The sequence below is a fragment of the Pongo abelii genome, chromosome 3, assembly GCF_028885655.2.
Source record: "Pongo abelii isolate AG06213 chromosome 3, NHGRI_mPonAbe1-v2.0_pri, whole genome shotgun sequence".
NCBI lineage: Eukaryota > Metazoa > Chordata > Mammalia > Primates > Hominidae > Pongo > Pongo abelii.
The window spans coordinates 5,932,850-5,956,466 of NC_071988.2; the positions used below are offsets into that span (position 1 = coordinate 5,932,850).

The following is a 23,617-nucleotide window of genomic DNA, read 5'->3' on the forward strand; positions in this document are numbered from 1 at the left end:
AGACGCAGGCCTTGTCCTTAAGGAGCTCTAGTAAGAGCAAGACACCTGAAACACCACTGAACTAGAAGGAAGCTGCAGAGGAGACAGGAGAGGAGCACGCATGCCCTGAAGGCCACCTCTGCCCGGGGGATGGTGAGAAGGTTCCTAGAAGGGGTGCCAGCTGTGCTGGGAACCAGTGACACTGTGTCCAGCCAGTCCCGTGGGACCAATTGCAGGGATGAGGAGGACAGGAGAAACCCGGACATCCCCGCATTCTGTAAACCAGAGGACCCAGGGAGGACGAATCCTCCCACGCCTCAATTTACAGGAACCAGAGGCCAGAGCCACGGTGAATTCCAACCGCCCATCAGCCACTGCTTGGAGCATGCTCGTTTGTAAAACAGTGGCTGGGCTCTCACTACCAGTGAACTCCATCCACCAAGGACAGATGGCTCCCGGCAGGGCCATCACCCCAGGGAGGACAGGCCAGAGCTGACAGGGGCCCAAGATGCTGGTCATGAAGCAGCAAGCCCCAGGGACTCGGTCCCAAGGAAATCATCTGAAAGGCAGGCACCGCACTCTGAAGCCCACGGGGAATTCCATCATCAAAACGCAGACGCAAAAAGCCATTTCCTTATTGCTGGACAAGCAAATGATTCACAGGATGAAATCCTACAAAGACATTAATAAGCGTACGAACACGTTTTAATTGTGCTGAGAAATGTTTCCTCTACGTAAAAAAGCAGGACACCAAATGATGGAAACAGCATCCATTTTTATCTGTTTAAAATTCAAAGTCTGCAAGGAAATAAAAAAAGAAGGAAAAATCAGGGATAGGTGTTAAAAAGGACAAAAAATAGAACAACGCCAAAGTTTTCCTGCATATTTTTAAACAAAGAGAAGCTTTAAGAAACATATCTAAGCTAAAAAGATCTATCACAAAAAAAAAAAAAAAAAAAACCCAAACCCCCAGCAGAACGCGCCGGCTTCACAGACGCTGCAGATGGGTGCCGTGCCCACGATCTGAAACCCAAGCGGCTGTGACCCCATATGGGAGACTGAATGGTTGGGGAGGTCTGCTCTCAAGACCCAGAACAATCATAGAATTTAAAAGAAACATATTTAGATTTAAAAGTTAAGTGTGCCAGATCCCTTTATTACTTTTTTTAGATTCACATTCACTCAAGGTTATCTGCTGACCACCTGCACCGGCTCGAAAAACCACAGGAGGACAGTGTGGCCCCAGCTCTCCGGAAGCTCAAGGTTCCAGGAGGGGGCGGGGAGTGGGCTAGTGTGGTCTCAAAGAAGTCCAGGGACTGTGAGGTCCACATTAGAGGTCTGGGAGAGGTTGGGGTGATCAAAGAAGGCTTCCTAGAGGAGGTGTCACCTAAGCTGAATCCTAAAGGACAAACAAGAATTTGCCCGGGAGAGGCAGCAAAACAGGCAAGATGCAAAGACAGGGCGTCACTGGCTCTGAGCACTGGCACCAGTGGTAGCCAGAGATGCAGGCAGCAGCCAGATCCTGCACACCCCACAGGCCACACCAAGTGGTCTGGACTCCATCCTCCAGGTGGTGGGAACTATCACTTGGGCAAGAGAATGAGAGGGGCATTCAACTAATCGGTTTCAGGCATTTAATTCTCATGAAGACGGGAGAGGGGCAGAGGGAGGAAGGAAAAGACATCACAGCCGAGGCTCCCAGTTATTCACCAAACCCATTTCCTCCTTGTCCTGGGCACAGTCCTCTTTCCCAGCTTCCCTCACAGGTGGGGGCAGCATTCCAGCCAATTAACTCTGAGTGGAGTGGTGTGTGCCGTTTCAGACACGGCTGGCCCTCAGAACTCCCACGCTGGTCGCTACACACCCTCTCCCCTGCTTTGGTGTAATACCGAAGAACCCAGCAAGCTTCTGCTGAAAATGATGGGGCCACAGGACGGAAGGAACCTGGGGGAGCATGGCCTGGAAATCAACCTCCGTTGTGTTTGAAGCTTTATGTGTATTTCAAGTTTGTTACAGCAGCGAACATTCATCCACCTAACTATATATTAATGTATTTGTCCCAGGAATTTTGCCTGCCACTCAATTTCTTCTTCTTTAAAAATAACTGCTCTCAAACGAACCTCTAAAAGGGATAAAATCTATCCCAGGCAAAAACTTAACAGTGAATGAACAGCCAGGTATTAGGTAAGGGTGACCCAGGAGACATGGTTCCTCATCCCACCCACTGCTCCCTCACCTTCCTTCTTCCTCGTGCCTGGTTCTGCAGGACGTGGGGGCGGGGAAGGCAGAGCCCACTCCTTTTGACCCGCCTTCCCCGCCTCACTCCTCCCACCATAGAAAATGTGTTTAACACCCAGATCTGAAACCTAAAAGGAGGTTAGAGCTTAAAGCTAACCTCTAACTTTCAAACGCCTATAAACATGTACCTGTAACACTTAGTACCCAGAGCCTGGGTTGTAAAAGTCTCTTGCTAAAGGCAAGGGGGAATGAACAGGAAAACTGGACTGAAACTGGACTGCTGTGGGGCCCAAAAGGGCTATTCCGCAACTCTAGATGACTCACCATTCTTCCATATATAGAATCTTACAGGATTCTTGAGATAAACCACAGCTATTCACAACAAAGAATCAGCAAAACTGGAGTTGAAACAGTTCGCAGTTACAAACCCAGCTCGCTCAACATAAACAGGAACTGATTTGATGTGGCAATCTAGTAAGATGTGTGCGCATGAAAAATACAGAAGGCATGAAATAATTCAGTGTTACTTGTACTGAATATTCTAAAAATAAAAAAGATGTGTAAATATTTTAAATAATCTCCTATTTAAGATACAAAATAGGAGGAAATCGTTTTAATTACTGCATTATTCTATGATACTATCCACTAACAGCTGAAAAGCAGAACAGATTCTATCCCCATCTGGGCAAAGGGAAGTTAATTTATGAGTGGAAAGTGGCTGATGGCTGAAGAATTGCTTTGCAGGAATGGGCTTGCCCACGGGTTTCTCAAAGCCCGTGTATTCCTGTGGTCTCACACCAGTTCTCCTGCATTTCATACTGAATCGCCACCTCCCAGGCTGAACCTAACCTCACCTGGGGCAGAAGGAAGGTGGGCTGGCAAGGGACCTAAACACACACCTGGAGCCTCCAGGAAGATGGGCGTACTGTTTCCTGAGGCTGCCTGCAAGCCTGAGGGAGTTCCATGAATACAGGAGGTCTGACGTATCTGGAGCAAATTCATTCTCCTTTTCCCCCATCCCACAAAACAACCTTGCTCTCTGTGCAGTTTCTAAGGACACCAACGCCTTCCAGAAACCGGGGCAGAAACACTGCCTTGGCTATGGGACAAGTCACAGGAACAGATGTGCAAGCTGAGGAAGGTCTTTTTTATTCAGTTCATGCCATTCCTGAATGTTACTGACACTCCACAGCTCCACAGCAAGTGTCTGCCTTCCCCACAGGAAGACAATGTCAGGAGCAACATAAAGTGGTAAGAACTTAAAAAGCTGCTTTTGGCTGGGCGCAGTGGCTCATGCCAGGAATCCCAGCACTTTGGGAGGCCAAGACGGCGAATCACCTGAGGTCTGGAGTTTGAGACCAGCCTGGCTAACATGGTGAAACCCTGTCTTTACTAAAAATACAAAAATTAGCCAGGCGTGGTGGTGGACGCCTGTAGTCCCAGCTACCCGGGAGGCTGAGGCAGGAGAATCGCGTGAACCCGGGAGGCGGAGGTTGCAGTGAGCCAAGATCGCGCCATTGCACTCCAGCCTGGGCCACAGAGCGAGACTGCATCTCAAAAAAAAAAAAAAAAAAAAAGCTGCTTTCCTCAGATACAGGCAAGCTTCCCAGCCCACCAACAGAAGGAAATGGACCATAAAACCCAGGTGGGATTCAGAACAAACATCTCGAGCGCCGGTCGATCACGGAACAGCCAACCTGCTTTCATCAAGTCATTAACAGCCAAGATAGATCGCTCGTATTTACCCTCAAGAACTGATTCAATCCTTTTTCTCCATCTTCCCTTTCCTGCAGTGCCTCCCTTAGGCAAGTCCTCACTACCATTCATTAGTTCATTCATTCATTCATTCATGTCATAAGCCGGGACGTGGCGATCCCTAACACCTCCTAGTAAGTGCTGCACGGACTGCTGTAACAGGCACTTCCCAAGCACGGCCTCCTGGCTGCCAGCTCGGAGACAGGTAAGACACAAGAACATAGAGCACCGTGTCCAGCCGCCCAGCCGGCCAGGCAGAGCAGACTTTCAGATCTTTGACTCTATGACTGCATTCTCTGAATCTCCACCAGATTCTTTGTCCCCTCACTGGAGGGCACAACAGGCGGCTTCAGAATACACCTCTGAGGGGTGTAAGCTCCTCCCCCACCACCCTGTCATTCTCCCATATTTAAATGTGCACTAGAGTTCACAGGGAGGGTCAAACACACCCTCAGGCAAGAGCCTCAACCCCAGCAAGGCTCACTCCAGGCAGGGCCCTCCCCGCTATACCTGTCTGACCAGCACCCCACCTGCCACCTGGCCTCGGTTTCCTTCCCCTTCCCCGGAGCCCTGAGGGCGGTTCTTTCTGTAGACCTCTCTGGCCTACACACATTCCATTATGGATTTGCTCGTTTCACACCCACTGTGTGCTGCTGTTACACATCAAGAAGAACAACAAAGGTTCAAGTCACAGATTGTCCCACAGACCAGGGCTGAACAACATAACTTCCTGCATGGTGGAAATGTACTAATCTGAGCTGCCCAACGGGGTGGCCACAAGCCACATGTGGCTACTGAGCGCCTGACTGGCCAGAGTGACTAAGAAACTGAATTTTCCATTTCAGGTAATTTTAACTCAATTTAAATAGCTACATGGGGCTAGTGGCTAACACACTGGACAGCAGTTTGATATTCTAGTAACTAAAGCACCAACTGTGCCCCAATATATGACTCCAGGCAGCCAAAAGGGATGACTTTGCTGAGCATACATGAGATGCTGGGGGAACCAGGGGCACAGGCCGCTGGTGCCCATTTCTCAAGGAACTTGGTGTAGGTCATGAGGCCTGAAAAGCAAGGCCAGTCCCCGCCGGCCTCAGGGCCTTCGTCTCCACTGTGTCCTTCGGAAGAACACGCTTCACCCGCACACCACTCAGATCTTTGCTCAAACGCTGCTTTCCCATCAAAGCCCTCCCTGACCCCCTGTGTAAAGTGGAGCCTCTCCCAGCTTTCCCACGCCACCTCCACACCACCCCTCTCCTCAGGAACTCCGCCACAGGCCTCACAGCCTGGGACTGAGGATCCCCTATCAGTCTCTGCAGTGTGGTCTCAGTCGACTATCGTGCCATTGGGTGCTTTGATTTGGGAGAAGTGGGTGTGTTGACCGTTACAACCCCAGGACTGAAGCGGGTATGCTGACCACTACATCCCCAGGACTGGGTCCTTGGGTAGATAATCTCTAAGAAAAGGGATGACATCTGAAATTCAACCATTTGGCAAGCACTTACTGAGTTCTAATGAGCACCAGCATACAATGAGCAAGAGGCAGTCCCTCGAGGGGTGCACAGGCTGCTGGGGGGGACCTGGTCAGGTGGCATTGCGCATGAGAGGCGCCCCAGCCACAGAGCTGGGAGCCGACACACAGCAAAGGGGGCCACTATTCCTGGGGGGGGCTCCTGTGGATTCTTCTCATTTATGCAGCAGGAAGAAGCAGGCAGGAAAACCATTCCAGGAGGGGTCTCCAGGCCTGCAGGAGGACAGCAGAGATTACTGCTGATTCCAGAAGGTTCTTCCTGCTGGAAGATGCCGAGACCACCTGACGCAACTCTGCATTTCACACATGGGAAAGCTGTGTCTGCAAAGTGACTTGCCCCAGATGCAGAGGGAGTGGGTGGCAGAGCCAGGATGCCTTCCATTGCTGATGAGGAAGAGGCCACCGGCTGAGCTGGAGAGGGTTTCACTAGCATATCTTCCCCGTGGTGTCCATGGTGCTTTCCCATGCAGCACTCAGGCCAGCCCACAGAGCCTGGGGGATGGTGCCGCTGCTGCACTACTGCACAACCAGGTCTCCACTCCTGCAGCCGGGACAGATACTCTTCAGAGTGCGGCTGCAGGGGAGGAACCCAAAGACCTGAAACAATGGAACACTGGGCCCCCAGGAGGCCAGCCCGAGCCACAGCCCCTGCACAGCTGTGTGACAGGCATGCTCACCCCGGCATCAATGGAACACTGGGCCCCTGGGAGGCCAGCCCAAGCCACAGCCCCTGCACAGCTGTGGTGACAGGCATGCTCACCCCGGCATCTCTCCTGTGCCCCCTGGGTGAATGTGGGATCCACGAGGTACACAGAAGGCCTGCGAGGCAAGGCTGGTCCTCGCATGGAGGCTGGAGAGGGCTTCCTGGAAGTGGCTAAACATCTGCAGAAATGATCTAGGGATGCGGATCCTCAGAGAAGCAGTGAGAAGGCGTCCCTGAATGAGCGAGCCCCACCTCTCTGCAGACCTGGTTCTGGGAAGAGGGAGATGCCAGGCTAGTGCCTGGTGGGAAGGCCAAGGGGACACCTGTTGTGGGCAGCCAGCTGGGAGTGAGGCTGGGGTTCCCTGGAGAGGGCCAAGGACTGAAGAAGAGGAAGTGGCGCTTCACGCTCGTGTGACCACGGTCCGTGTTCCTCCCAGATGTTTCCTCTTGGCATTGACTTCCCCCCTTGCTATCCTGGCCTGGCCCTCCCCAGAGGAGCATGTGAGGTTATGCCCACCCAAGGGCAGGGTGGCCGAGCATAGCACCACTGTCTCATGCAGCTCCTAGCACTGGGGCCACCAGGCAGCCCCCAGAAGAGGGATCTGCACAGCCAACATTCAGGGCTGATCCCCACGGTCGTCCCCCAGACAAGCTCTCCCTGAAGACGGGGTGCTGTTCACAAATGGGGAGGCTCTTATACCATGGGAAGAAGCTCTGTCTCGGCAAGGCCAGCCCAGCAAAGCAGTGCCCACCACCACAACGCCCGGGACGGCACTGCTGCCTCCCTCTCCCCACCCAGCACACGGGAGGAGTGGAATGAAGACCTCCACTTCCTTTCTCCAACACTCCTGGACCAGGCTCACCAGACGCAGCTCAAACAGCAATGCGACGGCCCCGGGGGGAGCCTACGTCAGGCGTGGTGGACACTGACCCTGCAGGCTCCACTCCCAGCCGGCCATGTGACTGGAGCCTCCCCGCCCACATGGTGAAGACCCCCACTACCCCCACCACCCTCCAGGCTTCAGGATCTCCATCCTGTTTCTCTAATCCACCCTCCTTCCACCGCCCGGAGAATCCACGCCCCAGTGTAATCACCCTCACACGTCCCTGAGCCCTGCCTGTCTCTCCCTTCCCTGTACACACTTAGCTCAAAGACAAGCCTGCCCTGCACGTGTACCTGTGCAAAAAACATGGCTGGAGAAAGACACGCAGCACGCTGACTGGTCCCTGATCGCCTGGCAGGGCCCTTGCTGCCCCCAAGCAACGCTTCCTTCCCTCTCTATCCATTGTCCCACACGCCTTGATGGCTTTCATACAGCTTCCAACCCAGCACACCATCCCCACTGCTGTAGCCCCAAGGTTTGTGCCCCCACCCAATTCACATGTTGAAATCCTAACCCTCAGGGTGACAGTATTAGGAAGTGAAGCCTTTGGGAGGTGACTAGGTCATGAGGGTGGAGCCCTCCCCAGTGGGATTAGTGCCCTTATAAAAAACATGTTCAATAGCTCACCAGACACTGAACCTGCTAGCACCTTGATCTTACGCCTCCCAGCCTCCAGAACTGTGGGAAACAAATTTCTGTTGTTTATAAGCCACCTCGTCTACAATATTATGTTTAAAAATTTTAAAAAGGCCCAGCATGGTGGCTCATGCCTGTAATCCCAACACTTTGGGAAGTTGTGGCAGGCAGATCACCTGAGGTCGGGAGTTCCAGACCAGCCTGACCAATACAGAGAAATCCTGTCTCTACTAAAAATATAAAATTAGCCGGGCACGGTGGCGCATGCCTGTAATCCCAGCTACTAGGGAGGCTGAGGCAGGAGAATCGCTTGAACCCGGAAGGCGGAGGTTGCAGTGAGCCGAGATCGCGCCATTGCACTCTTGCCTGGGAAACAAGTGCGAAACTCTGTCTCAAAAAATAAATAAGTAAGTAAAAAAAAGCTCAGATGGACTAAGACATCCATCCTCGGGACCCTGCTTCCTACTTCGCCAAAAACAAAACGAAACAAAAACCCAGAGCAATCGAACAAGAACTTCCACTGACAACAGCAAACGCTGGGGAGGATGGGGAACAACAGAAACTCTCATTCATTGCTAGGGGGAGTCAAATGGTACCGCCCCTTTGGAAGACAGTTTGCTGGTTTCTTACAAAACTAAACATACTTTACCGTATAATCTAGCCACTGCACGTCTTGGTATTTACCCAAAGAAGCTGAAAACATGTCCACACAAAAATCTTCACACAGATGATTATGGCAGTTTCATTCATAATTGCCAACACTTGGAAGCAACTAAGATGTCCTTCAGCAGTGAATGGATAAACTACGGTACATACATACAGTGAAATATCATTGAGTGCTAAAAAGAAATGAGCTATCAAGACATGAAAAGACATGAAGAGACTCGGATTTACATTACTAAGTAAAAGAAGCCAATCTGAAAATGATTTCCACCTGTATGGCAAAACTATGGAGACAGTAAAAAGATCAGTAGTTTCCAGGGGTTAGGAGAAAAAGAGAGCTGGATAGGTAGATCACAGAGGATTTGGGGGCAGTGAAACTCCTCAGTGTGAAAGGGCCACAGCAGATACATGTTATTATACACCTGTCCAAACCCACAGAGTGCACAGCACCCAGGGTGGCCCCTGATGTAGACTCTGGACTTCTGGTGATAATGATGTGTCAGGGTGGGCTCATCGATGGTAACAAATGGACTCCTCCAGTGTGGGCTGTTGATGAGAGGGGAGGCTGTGCACATGAGGGGTAAAAAGGAGATACATGGAATTCTATCCTCTCTGCTTAATTTTGCTGTAAACCTACAACTGCTCTAAAAAATAAAGTGTATTTTTTAAAAAGTAAATATGTTGAAATTAAAGATCTACATTCAGGCCGGGCACGGTGGCTCATGCCTGTAATCCCAGCACTTTGGGAGGCCAAGGTAGGCGAATCACTTGAGGTCAGGAATTCAAGACCAGCCTGGCCAACACAGTGAAACCCCATCAGTACTAAAAATACAAAAATTAGCTGGGTGTGGTGGCACGTGCCTGTGATCCCAGCTACTCAGAGGGCTGAGGCAGAATTGCTCGAACCTAGGAGGCAGAGATTGCAGTGAGCCGAGATCACACCACTGCACTCCAGCCTGGGCAATACAGTGAGACTCCATCTCAAAAAAAAAAAAAAAAAAAAAGTACATTCACACACAAACAATGAAGCAACACTACAAGCAATAGACTACAAGCATGGAAGGGGGAGAGAGGGAGAGGGAAAGGGAGAGGAGGGAGAGGAAAAAGGAGAGAGAGAGGGAAGGAGAGAGAAGGAAGGAGAGGGAGACAGCACGCGCGAGAGAGCGCCTGCGAGAGCAAGCACCCTCCCCCAGACCCCTCCTCCCCATCTACCTGTGCCCCATCCTCTCCCAGGCGCCTGCTACGCTGGACTCTCTCCAGCTGAAGCCACTTCTCTGTTGAACTCTAGATCCCGCTCTTTCAGATGCAACTCAAGGACAAAGCTCCAGTGATTCTCTTTTCTTCCGGATATGTTCACCTCCTATTCTTTTACTAGGTTGTTTTCAAATTAAAAAAACAAACAAACAAACAAACAAAACCCTGTATTTCTCCAATCTTAAAAAAGGAAAAAAAAAAAAATCACACCACTTCTGCCTCCAGCTATCACCCCATTCTCCGCTCTACTCTGTAGCAAACCCACCAAAAGAATCATCTGCTCACTGCTTCCAACTTCTCTTCTCCCAGTCTCTTTGGGTCTCACTCTGTCACCCAGGCTGGAATGCAGTGGCACGATCACTGCAGTGGGCCAATGCAGCAGAAGCCTGGTGATGATGTGCAGCTCACTGCAGCCTCGACCTCCTGGGTCAAGTGATCCTCCCACCTCAGCCTCCCAAGTAGCTGGGATTATAGATGCACACCACCACACCCAGATCATTTTTTCTATTTTTTGTAGAGATGGGGTCTCACTATTTTGCCCAGGCCAATCTCAAACTCCCAGTTTAAAGTGATCCACACCCCTGGCCTCCCAAAGTGCTGGGATTACAGGTGTGAGGCCACCATGCCGGCCCCATTCTCTCTTAAACATTTACTCCAGTTTCGCTTTTGCCTGCACCATTTCACTAAAACAGCTCTGGTCAAAGGTCACTGATGGCCTCCTCATTGCTAAACAGTCAATTCTTTTCATTCTTCCTTTTTTTTTTTTTTTTTTTTTTTTGAGACAGAGTCTCACTCTGTCGCCCACACTGGAGTATAGTGGCGCAATCTCAGCTCACTGCAACCTCCACCTCCCAGGTTCAAGCGATTCTCACGCCTAAGCCTCCCAAGAAGCTGGTATTTCAGGCACTCACCACCATACCAGATAATTTTTGTATTTTTAGTAGAGACGGGGTTTCGCCATGTTGGCCAAGCTGGTCTCGAACTCCTGACTTGCCTCGGCCTCCCAAAGTGCTTAAACAGTCAATTCTGAGTCCTCATCTGCCCTGCCCTCTCAGTAACCTCTGCCCAGTTGGCCCTCCCCTCGTTGACACCCATGTTCACCGGGCCGGCACCCAGCTTCCAGACCCCACACTCGTGCCCTCCCAGCTCACCAGCCCTGCCTTCTCGCTCTTGCTGCTTCCTCCTCTCCTCCCAGATCTCGTGGTGCCGGCAGGCCTCAGGCTCACTCCTTGGTCCTCTTCTCTGTCTGCCTGTTTCCAAGGAGACCTCACCTGGTTTCAAACCACCTCCAATGCCAACAAGTCAATGTATACCTCCCATCCAGCCCTACTCCTGCCAGGATCCTCTCTAGTCACCCACTCCACCTCCTTCCTGTAAATGTCTAAGATGCCAACTACACCCCTCATCTTCTCTCCAACTTGGCAACTCTATTTTCCACTGGCTGAGGCCAAAAGTTTTAGAGTCATCTTTGACTCCTTTCTTTTCTCCACATCCACATCCATTCTTCAAATCGCACCCTCCCCACAGCTGCCACCCAGGTGAATCCATCATCACTTTTCGTCTGGACTCCTGCAACAGCCTTCTTGGACTCCCTGCTCTGCCCTTCCCCTGCCTGGAAGCCTCCTCTCAGTACAGCACCTCAGGGCATTCTGTTTAGGACTCAATGAAATTGCTACTCCTATGGCAGGCAGACTTCTGAGATTCCCTTTCCTTGATGTTCATACCCTGTAAAATCCCTCCCTTTGAACATGGGCATAAATTATGAATATGATGGGACGGTCACTCTGTGATCAGGTTACATCACATGGCACAGATGACTTTAAGAAAGAGAGGTAGGCCATGCACAGTGGGTCATGGTGACTCAATCCCAACACTTGAGGAAGCCAAGGCAGAAGGATCACTTGAGGCTAGGAGTTTGAGACCAGCCTGGGCAACAAAGTGAGACTATGTCTCTACAAAAAAATTTAAAAATTAGCTGTGTGCGATGGCACATGTCTGTGATCCTAGTTGTTCTGGAGGCTGAGGAGCAAGGATGGCTTGAGCCTGAGAGTTCGAGGCTGCAGTGAGCTATGATGGCACCAGTGAAATCCAGCCTGGGCGACAAAGCGAGACTCTGTCTCCAGAAAAGGGAAGGGGAAGGGGAAAGGGAAAGGGAAGGGGAAGGGGAAGGAAAGGGGAAGGGAAGGGGAAAGGGGAAGGGGAAGGGAAGGGGAAGGGAGGGGAGGGGAGGGGAGGTAATTCTCAATGAGCCTTATACAATTTCAGTGAGCCCTTAAAAGCAATCAGTGTTCTCTCTGGGAAGAGATTTGGAGTGCCAGACAGACTCGACACAAAAGAGCAACCTTGTTGCTGGTTTTCAATATGGAGGGGCCACACGGCAAGGAATTTGGGTGACTTCTAGGAGCTGCAAGTGACCCTCAGCTGACAGCAATCAGGGAAATGAGGAGCTCAGTTTATAGCCACAACGAGCTCTGCCAACAGCCTGAGTGAGCTTGGAAGCAGACAATTCCTTAGACAAGCCTCGGATGGGGACACAGCCGCCAACATGCTGTTTCATCCTGATAAGTGTCTGAGGGGAACCCAGCCACACCATGATGGACAGCCATGTTGTTTCAAGCCACCAAATGTGTGGTTATTTGTTATGCAGCAGCAAAACACCAGGGCAACTCCTCTGCTCAAAATTCTGCAGTAGAGCCAGGCACAGTGGCGTGGTAAGCCCAGCTATTCTGAGGCTGAGGCAGGATGACCTTTTGAGCCCAGGAGTTCAAGGCCACACTGCACTATGGCTGCACCTGTGAACGGTCACTGCACTCCTGGCTGGCCAATGCAGCAAGACCCCATCTCGAAAAGACAAAAATTCTGCAGTGGCTCCCCAGTGACTCTAAGTCAAAGCCAACATCACACAATGGCCCATATGCCCATACAGAATATGGTCCCACTGACCCTATCCCTTCCTTCTGTCAGTCCATCCCCAGGGCCTCTGTGCTCAAATGCATCAGGCCTGCCTGCGTCCTTCTCCCTTGCTGGATCACTCTCCCTCCAAGTACCTGCTTGGTTAACTTTGTGACTGACATCTTCAAGTCTTTTCTTTTTTTTTTTTTTTTTTTTTTTTTTAATTTCCAGACAGAGTCTTGCTCTGTCGCCCAAGATCGTGCAGTGGCGCAATCCTGGCTTGCTGCAACCTCCGCCATGGTTCAAGCCCGAATGGTTCAAGCGATTCTCCTGCCTCAGCCTCTCGAGTAGCTGGGATTACAGGTGCACGCCACCACACTCAGCCAATTTTTGTATTTTTAGTAGAGACAGGGTTTCACCATGTTGGCCAGGCTGGTCTTGAACTCCCAACCTCAGGTGATCTTCCCACCGTGGTCTCCCAAAGTGCTAGGATTACAGGCATGAGTCGCCCGCCTGGCCACCTTCAAGTCTTTGTTTCAATCTCTTCTTCTCCTTCAGGCCTATCCTGACCAGCCTATTCATTGTGTAACTTGCCTTCTCCGGTCCTCCCAGGACCTCGTACCACCTCTGCTTGCTGGCTTTCTCCGTAGCTCTTACGTCTGCCAGCACATACCCTCCATCTACTCACTGTGTTTACCATCAGCGCCCTCTGCTAGAACTTAAGCTCTGCGAGGACAGGGGCTTTGTTTTGTTCACAAATGAATCCCAAGCACCTAGAACAGTGCCTTGGCATATGACAGGTGCTCAATTTTTTTTTTAAAGAATGTATGATGAGAAACATATTTAAGAACCTAGCACAGTGCTTGGTACACAGCAGCCACTCAAAAAATGGATCGTTATGGTTGTGATTTGCTGCCAAGAGAAAACAAAGCCCAGGAAAGCACAGGGAAGCGGCACACCCTTACAAGCACAGCTGTTCTTTCTGAACGTGGCTGGACCACTGGCAGGTCTGCAAACAGGATCTGCAGCAGTAACCAGACAACCTCCTGTGTGTCCAGCACACACACAGCTGGCGTCCTATGGCTCCTTTCAACCTTGTGTGCAGTGACACCATCAGCTGCATGTTTCCAGACATGAACCACAACCTCAAATTGAAGCTCACCCAGATTTAAAGAAACATCTCGGGTCAAGGTTACCAGTGACCTCCCAGGTGCTGAATCAATGCTTGGTAAGAACCCAGCTGTGTAAACCAGTGGCTGGAAAAGAAGTGCAGACATTCTGCAATCGAGAGGTAATCAAGCTGCTGAAAATCCACCTGGTACAAAAACACACAACCAGGGAACTTAAACCCTTGGGACGGGGGAATCGAAACAGTGTCAGAAGACCCAGAGTGAGGCCAGGCACGGTGGCTCACCCCTGTAATCCCAGCACTTTGGGAGGCTGAGGCGGGCAGATCACGAGGTCAAGACCAGCCTGGCTAACATAGAGAAACCCTGACTCTACTCAAAATACAAAACTTAGCTTGGTGTGGTAGTGTGCGCCTGTAATCCCAGCTACTCAGGAGGCTGAGGCAGGAGAATCGTTTGAACCCGGGAGGCAGAGGTCGCAGTGAGCCGAGATGACACCACTGCACTCCAGCCTAGGCAACACAGCAAGATTCCATCTCAAAAACATTTTAAAAATAAATAAAAAAGGAGACCCAGACTAAGTGTGTGCCTGTGCAAACACTAAAACAAAGGCCAGTTTCCAAAATCACTGAGACCCCTCATAGGTTGTTTTTTTGTTTTGTTTTTGTTTTTGTTTTTTTTTGAGATGGAGTCTCACTCTGTTGCCCAGCCTGGAGTGCAATGGCAGTATCTCAGCTCACTGCAACCTCTACCTCTCAGATTCAAGCCATTCTCCTGCGTCAGCCTCCCAAGTAGCTAGGATTACAGGCACCCACCACCAAGCCCAGCTAATTTTTGTATTTTAAGTAAACATAGAGTTTCACCATGTTAGCCAGGCTAGTCTCCAACTCCCGACCTCAAGTGATCTGCCCGCCTCAGCCTCCCAAAGTGCTGGGATTACAGGCGTGAGCCACTGCGCCTGGCCCCCTCACAGACTTTTAGTGAGGAATAATGGGAACCATCCTACGAGTTCCTTGCTTGCTAAAGTCCTTTCCGCTTCTCTCTGGCTCAAGGCCTCCAGGAGGCACCTGCAGTGATTCTGCTGTATCTCCCTCCCCTGTCGATGGCCAGCCCACAAAGGCCACCAACCCAGCAGCAGGCCTCGTGACAAACAGCTGACTCCAGCCTCACTCCCACACTTTCAAATGCCTGGAGTAACTGGAGGAGGAAAAGGCATTCTCATCCTGCTGGCCCACGATGGCTCAAGAAGCAATTCTCCAACCATCTTCCCACCGAGGAGCTTCAGTGCCCTGAAGCTCCCCAGCTAGACCCTGACCCTGCTTAGAGCTCTGCTCACTTCCTCCCTTTTGCAGAGCATCACAGTTCCAACACTGCCCTGCAAAATCGCCATTGCACCTCTGATTTCTCATTCATCTCCTTTTGCTCTCCCAGCCCCGCACTTCCCCTTTCTGATCATGTTACACATGTTACAAGAGACAGGGTGGTGTCTTTTGTATAAACAGCATGGACTTTGGAGTTAACAAGTGAATGTTCAAATCGCAGCTCTGCAGTCTGTGCAGTTAGCCTTCCTGAGTCTGTCTCCAGTGAGCTGTGAAATGCTTTAGAAAGCGACCGAAGTGCCTGGCCCAGAAGCTGAGCTCAGAACAGGGCATTCTCCAAAGGGAGCTGCTCATCTCGACTCTATCAAGCTAACAGTTTAACTCATTCTCACCAAGGCAGCCCATCCGCTCCTGTGCGGACTTTCATCTTACCCTGCCTGGCTGTGACAGGCTTTGAGCCTTGAGACTACATGTTGTCCTCAAAGTCCTGCCCCATCTGGGCGTCTACCATCTCTCCGGTCTCCCCTCCCACCCCTGCCCCTCCTGAGCACCTCATGCTACGGCACCTTCCCAGAAAGGCTGGGCTCTCTCCCGCTCCCATGACTTTGCACAAGCTGATCCCTGACCATCTCCACCCTCATGCGGGTGGACAGCACTTTCGAAGGCCAGCTGGCATCTCAGCCCTGTTACTTCTTTCTGAGCTGTCAACGGGCTTTGCTGCTTTGTTCACATCTCTCTCCAGATCCTCACCACACAGTAGAAGGACTGACCCAGTGGCCTCCAGCACTAGTCTGCCCATCTTCGAATCTTCTTGCTTCCCTATTGCCTGGCACTTGCAGCCCAACACCTTGATTAGAATGGTCCTTTCATCGTCGCAACTCTAATGTAAAGTACGTACCCCTCAGCTCATTTTGCAAACAAGGACACTAAGCCCCAAAGAGCACCTGCCTTACCCAAGACCACACACCAGCAAACAGTGACATCAAGAGGCCACCACCCAGCACTCCCTCTCAGGATCACAGCAACACACAAGCTCATACACACCAGCAGCAACGCAGGTCCATAGCAGGTGCCATCTGTATATCCATAATGCCAGGGCAAAGTCACCAGCAATATTAACAAACTGTTTGCACAGAAAAGGCATAGTTACAATGTTCCATCTCAGTTCACTAGAGCTAATTCTAAGATGGCCAAAGCAGGAGTAAATTACAGTCAGGCAACATAAAAACATAGACTAGACATTAATGTGCTGCGATATGCCCAGTGTGTCACATCTATGTACACTCCCTCCGCATTTAATCCCAACAACTCCTAGAAGCATGAACTTGTTCCTATTTCCCTGTATCCTTGGACAAACCACTTAACCAACCCTTGCCTCAGTTTCCTCACATGTAAATGAAAACTCACGGTACTTACTTGAATTAGTCAGCTTTCAGTGCAGGATACAGAAACCCAGCTGATTTTTGTATTTTTAGTAGAAATGAGGTTTCACCATGTTGGCCAGGTTGGTCTCAAACTCCTGACTTCAGGTGATCTGCCCACCTCAGCCTCCCAAAGTGCTGGGATTACAGGCATGACCCACAGCACCCGGCCCCCTCACATTAACTGTTTACAAGAGGTGCCATTACCCCATGTCACTCAAGTACACACTGGCGATCGCAGGGGCTAAGTGACTTTCTCAAGATCACACAGTACAAAAATGGCAGAGCTGAGGTTCAAACTTGGGTCAGAGCAGCCCCCACTCTCAACCACCAATATTCTCCTCTGCCTGTGAATTACACTTGGTGCCAGGGTGAACCAGACACAGGCTCTGCCCCCAAGGAGCTCCCAGCCAGGTCGGGAAGTGGTCCGGAAAAATGCATCATTCCAGTTCTTTAAACACAGCCAGGTGCCCCCACCTCCCAGCCTGCCACAAGCTGTTCCATCTGCCCCGCACCTTCACTGGGCAAGCTCCTGATCCTTCAGTGCAGTTCAAACACTTCTCCTCAGCAAACGGCACTCAGATCATCTGAGAGCTCCATAAAGGGGCTACACAAGAGACGATGTACTTGGTCAAAGCTAATTCTCAACTTCCAGACCAATGGGGATTAGGTGATTAAACCCCTGGCTTCACACAGCCCAACCCTATCTCCCATGGAAAATAAACCCACCACAAGCATGTTACTGACTTTCTCTTAGACTTGCTGTCCAGGTTTCTAGATAAATACTGTTAATCTACACTGGGCTCATATGATCCCTTAACACGGTCCCACTCTTCTATACAAGTGAAAATCGTCCTCAAATTACATTAGTAAATTTCCTTCAAAGAAGCAAACTCCAACACTTATTCTCAAAGGCTGGGTGATTCTGCCAGCCCCTCCCTGGGGTATCTGGCAATGTCTGGAGACATTTTTGGCTGTCACAACTGGGGGAGTGCTGCTGGCATCCCGTGGGTCGGAGCCAGGGAACTGTAAGGCATCCCCCAATGCACAGGACGGCCGCCCACAACAAAGACGCATCTACCCCAAAACATCGGCCAGTGGGAGAGACCCTGCTCTGACTTCTTCAGCAACAGGTTGACTGAAGCAAGCACAATATGGGAGTGAGAACTAGAGAAAGCTTTAGAAAATATATTTTTTCGAAATGATAATATTTCTGTTAGAACCACAGAAAGCTACTACTTCCGGAGTGCCAAGAAGTTAAATGCCCTATTTGATCTCTAACCTTATACAGTAGTTTTATCCCCTACTTAAGGCTCAGAGAGGTAACTTGCCCAAGGCCCACAGTGATTAAATAGGACTCACGATAAACCCAGCCAGCATGAAACTCCTGAACCAGCACTCTCAGCTGCGGTGCCACCCCCTCCCCGCCCACAGTAACAGCACTCGTGCCCACCCCCATAGCCCGTGAAATGCCTTATCTGTCTACCCCATCAGACTGTGAGCTCCATAAGGGCAGGGACATTCTCTAAAGCTCAGGCTGGAGTCTGGGACAGAAGTGCTCATTAGTGTGGGTAAAGGACAAACGCAAGCCGAGCCTGTGCTTCTGGGAGGCTGTGATCAGGCCTGGCCAGCCCTGCTGTCACTCCCCTGCTCCCACCTCATCAAGCAGCCAAGGTCATCCCTGCCCGTCTCCACCCTTCCCTCCGACCATGTTCTCCTAGACTACACTGTCCACACGTCCTTCCATAACCCAGAGACTGATTCACTGAGGACAAGGAAACCAGAAGGCAAGAGAGTGAGGGGACAAAGTGGGGAAACAGGATGGCTCAGAAGCCAGGGCTGGGAACCCCAGAGGACCAGCTCTAGCCCCAGCCCTGCCCTCAGCAAAGACTCACGATGCCCACAGTCCTCTGGGTACCTGCTGTGGGCCAGGCCCTGCGCTGAATTGATAAACATTCGCTGTAACTCCATGTACTCACCTGTAAAATGTTTAGTGAGCTCTAAAGATTCTGGCACAGAAACCCTTTCCCCTCAAAGGAACTCTACATGGAAACTCTTCTCTAACATTTTTAAGACTCTAGGACAAAAGAACCCTAGACTCTGCCCATGTCATCACTTGTTTCAAGTCATTTTTCATTATATTCCATTATCTTCCCAAAGGTAGTTCAGAGAGGCTCACAATAACAATGTCACAGCCGCCACAACGAGGATAAGGAACCAAGGAATAAAGAAGAGCCCCTTGTTTCCTGCAGCACAAAGCTGAGTATGACTTTCAAGAAACAGTAGCTTTAGAAATGATCTAGAAATTGCATAACCAATGATGCTTCCTTTCAAAGGGGAAGAGGATCCAATACACACAGCTCAGTCAGCTGAATCACAACGGCGGCAGACAGAGTAACGTGGCCATGATCACCACAAGCAACTGATACTTAAAAGTTTACTACGTGTCTGGATCTGCATTAAATTTCTCACATGCTAACCCACTTAATCTCCACTGCCACGGAAGGAAGGGCTCATTATCCCCACTTCTCAGGTGAGGCAGCAGAGACAGAACACGTGAGGACAAAGGTGAGCGTGTGGCGTTCATCAACAGCATAATGGGCACACGGGCCACGCTCCTCCACGCACGGTTCTAGGGGTGAGAAAACTGACTGGGAGGTGAAGGAACTTGCTCAAGGCCACAGAGCTGGACATGGCACAGGTCAGTTGAATTCCAAAGCCACATCCCGTCCACCATGCTGTTTCCCGGCCAACCCCATTTCGAGCAAGGTTTCCCAAATTTGCCGAGAAGCCCAGGCGATTCTGAAAACCCATCCTCAGGCCCTTCTCGCTGAGCTTCTGATTCTGTATGTCTAGATGCATCCTGAGGACCGCATGGAACGGGTAGCAGGTGTTTTTCATAAGCAGGGACAGTTAAACACACTTGTCTGAGCACAGGGAAGTTCCGCCACACAAATCTAACCACAGCAACACCGCAATACGGCTACAGCCTCAGAAGGGATAGTGACAAGATCTCCCCCAAAGTTCCCGGGTTCCTCCCACTGAGGGCAATCGCTGAGTTACTGTGTTCTGAGACCAGGAACTGTGCTCATGGTACCAAGATACGTATCTGTCAGCACATTCGAGAAGAAAGTTTCCCGACAAAACCACGGGCCACACCACAGATCATCTCACTCACGACTGGCCTTAGGCTCGTCTGAGATGATCCCCTTTAGTTGATGAACCAACTAAGGCAGTGGTAATGTGTTGGCCACAGTCAGAGTCTCCAGCTGACTCCAGCTGGCACACCATACCATCTCAAAGGGACACCCAGTACTGCAATGTCTGACGTGGGTTCTGCTAGAGACACACACACGGGGCAGCCAGCATCAACTGCAGAAATGTTCCTACCTGTCAAGCCCTGACCCCAGAGGCCTCCGAAGAGCAGCTATGGAGTAGATCACAATTCTTTTTTTGTTTGTGTGTTTTTTTGAGATGGAGTCTCATTCTGTCGCCCAGGCTGGAGTGCGGTGGCGGGATCTCGGCTCACTGCAACCTCTGCCTCCACCTCCCGAGTAGCTGGGATTACAGGCGTGCACCATCATGCCTGGCTAATTTTTGTATTTTTAGTAGAGACGGGGTTTTGCCATGTTGGCCAGACTGGTCTTGAACTCTGGACCTCAGGTGCTCCACCCACCTCAGCCTCCCAAAGTGCTGAGATTACAGGAGTGACCCACTGCACCCAGCCACAGATCTCAATTCTACACATACTCTCCACAGCCCCTGTGCCCTTCCTCCCAGCATGCCACTGTTTAGGAGTTCGCATTTGCTTGTGTGACGAAGGTGTCCACTCCCACCACCCCCAGGCCACAAGCCCACCCTAAGTCATTACCCAACATCATTTCTCTCACCATATTACCAAACATGACCAGCCTAGAACAGGGCCTAGGAAATAGGCGCTTGTTGAACAAAAGCATGAGACCACAAACGAGAGGCAGAGGTTGAAGGCGTGGCCCCCACAGGGCTTCAGGGAGAAACAGGAACTCCAGCACCCAGGTGACAAGGCCCCATGGGGACGGGGTGCATGGCCGGGCCCAGCACGCTGGGAATGCATGGGGCTGCAGTGCATCGGAGCACACAGCTCCACAGCAGAGGCAGGGCCAGGGCAGGCACACAAGAGCACAGCCATCCAGGAGCACGGGGACACGGCTGGGACACCCAGCATGCCAGCACTGCACTACGCCAGCGGGGGCTGGCACTAGAAATGGGAGTTACTCACTGGCGTCACCCTCACCAGTGCCCTCTGCTTGGCCCGAGAAACGTTAAGTTATGAGTGCACAGGGCCCCGCAGAGGCTCAGGCTGCTGATTTGGTAACACTGGCCACATGTGGGACAGCCACAGCAGGTCAGAGGCAGAGAAGTGACAACAGACTGCAAATGAGCCAGGGACACCAAAGAACAGAATCCCCAACAGACCAGTTCTCACAATCCCACAGGATTCCGGGCTTCCGGGAAAAGGCCCAATTATCTGTGTGAGACAGTGCCTGCCTAACACCACAGAGAACACACAACACACTTGAGACAGGAACAAGGAGACGGGTCTGGACTCAACCACCACGCTCTTCTAGAGGGCAAAGGTGGCATTACCTTGCGAAGAAGTTACTAAACGGCCCCAATATTTTCAATTTACTCCCCTCCTCAGCTTCATGAATACAGTCCTGCTGGTGTAAGCCACTGGTTTCTTTGATAGAGCTCAATGTGACGTTGGTAAACTGTGGGTCATCGTCATTCTCCAGGGTCACAATGGCACTGGAGCTGCTCGTGACCACAAGGTCCAAGATGTCCTCATTGCTGACGGACAGTGTGGTGGACAGCTCTGTCCCAAGACTGGACACGCTGCAGATGGAGACATCATCGCTGCGGGTCAGGGCTTTGGAGGTCGGGCTGTAGAGCTTTACCGAGTCATAGCCTGTCCTGGGAAACGTGGAGGATTTGCGCACGCTCTGTTCCCGCTCGGCGCTGCTGGGAGCTGGTGGCGCACAGGATGGCAATGCGCAGGCGCTCTGGAAGGCCCGCTCGGGGATGAGGTCTGAGTCGGACTGCTTCCTCCTCACGTGGACCGCGCTGCAGGGCACAGGCTCCGGGTTCCCGATCTCCAGGGTAGGAATCCCCGAGTCCACGGACTGGAGGCTGTGCCGGTCTTCTAAAGCCCTGAGTTTCAGCTTGGGCCCGTACTCAGGCGCAGAGAGGAGTCGGGGCGCCTTGAGATTGACGTGTTGCAGGTTCTGAAGGGGGTTTCCTGGTCGACCATCCAGAATACCCATCAAGGCTACGCCATTTGTAGAGGTGGAGAGTTTTCCATCAGTCATCTTGGTCCAAGGAGAAACTAGAAAAACACAAACATGGAAATTAAAGTGGATATAAAATTCAAAGATGCCACACCTCTGACACACAGCTGAAATGGTCTGATCTCACTTAAGGGAGAAAGCCTTGAAAAGGTTCCACATACCCAAGTTTTGATTCAAGTCCAGAAGCTAGAGGTGGTTTTCGTTTTTTGACACAGACTCTCGCTCTGTCGCCCAGGCTGGAGTGCAGTGGCGCCACCTGGGCTTACTGCAAACCTCTACCTCCCGGGTTCAAGCGATTCTTGTGCCTCAGCCTCCCAAGTAGCTGGGATTACAGGCGTGCGCTTCCACGCCCAGCTAATTTTTGTATTTTTAGTAGAGACAGGGTTTCCCTATGTTGGCCAGGCTGGTCTCAAACTCCTGAGCTCCAGCAATCCGCCCACCTCAGCCTCCCAAAGTGCTGGGATTATGGGCATGAGCCACCACACCTGGCCCAGAAGCTAGAGTTTTAACATACACTGTCATGATATAACATAGCAGGAAGATAACCCAAACAAAGGATGCACCCAAAGTAAAAATAATCATCACCGCTCCCTACCAGTCACATTTCCATCCCCAGGACAGGACCAGGAGCGTGAGGACTGGACTTGGGGGACGGTGGTTGGGTTTTTTCTTTTGGGGGAGTGGTTAAATGATAAAGAGGGTATCTCTGTCAAAAGTATGTGAATCCATAACCCATACATAAGTCAAGGATCTACTTGTTCTGAGACAGCATTAAAATCCTAAGATACCTTCATTAAGATGGAAAACAACAACAAAATAAATTATGTATGCCATCTGCAGCAGCCAGGCCTCTCCACAAATGTTTCAGTTACGCTTACTCACATCTATGAGGCTGGGCGTAGTATCCCCTTTACCACGGAAGAAACCGAGGCTTGGCAAGACTAAGAAACTGGTCTAAGATCACACTGCTGTTTAACAGCAGAGCTGGGATCTACGGGACCCCAAAGGAGACCACACGTAGGTTAGAAAGGCTTGGTTTAGGACTACACAAACCCAGGTCAGAAGGCCAGCTAAGTGAAGATAAACAATCAATAAAGGAAGAGTAAAGACCACAACCTCCAAGGTTTGAGTCAGTAGAGTCAAAACCGTCAGTGCGGCGTGGGCAACATAACAAGACCCTGTCTATACAAAAAAAATCAGCTGGGGGTGGTGGCACATGCCTGCAGTCCCAGCTACTCTGAAGACTGAGGTGGGAGGATCACTTGAGCCTGGGAGGTTTTAGGCTGTGGTGAGCCATGATTACACCACCGCACTCTGGCCTGGGTAACAGAGAAAGACACTATCTTTAAAAAAAAAAAAAAAAAAAAAATCCATTAATCACACGCACACATCTAAGGCCATGTCTAAAGTTCTCTGGCATGGCTGGGCGCAGTGGCTCACACCTGTAATCCCAACATTTTGAGAGGCTGGCGGGCAGATAGAGAGGTCGGGAGTTCGAGAGCAGCCTGGCCAACATGGTGAAACCCCATCTCTACTAAAAATACAAAAATTAGCTGGGCGTGGTGGCGTGCGCCTGTAATCTCAGCTACTAGGGAGGCTGAGGCAGGAGAATTGCTTGAACCCAGGAGGCGGAGGTTGCAGTGAGCCGAGATCATGCCACTGCACTCCAGCCTGGGCAACAAAGCAAGACTGTCTCAAAAAAAAAAAAATTAGCCAGGTGTGGTGGTGCATGCCTATAATCCCAGCTACTCATGGAGGCTGAGGCAGGAAAATCACTTGAACCCAGGAGGTGGAGGTTGCAGTGGGCCAAGATCATGCCACTGCACTCCAGCCTGGGCGACAGGGCGAGCTCCATTTCAAAAAATAAAAAAATAAAAAATAAAGTTCT

The 23,617-nt window shown here is 51.0% G+C and overlaps 1 protein-coding gene across 3 annotated transcripts in view; it reads right to left on the reverse strand.

Moving 5' to 3' along the window:
* TBC1D14 (TBC1 domain family member 14) overlaps nucleotides 1-23,617 on the reverse strand; it is a 121,657-nt gene that overhangs the window by 85,182 nt on the left and 12,858 nt on the right. For all 3 annotated transcript variants that reach the window (XM_024245530.3, XM_024245531.3, XM_063722661.1), the window contains exon 2: nucleotides 21,029-21,767. In XM_024245530.3, coding sequence (XP_024101298.3) covers nucleotides 21,029-21,750 — 722 coding nt within the window. In that variant the 5' untranslated portion in view covers nucleotides 21,751-21,767. The remainder of the gene's footprint in view (nucleotides 1-21,028; nucleotides 21,768-23,617) is intronic.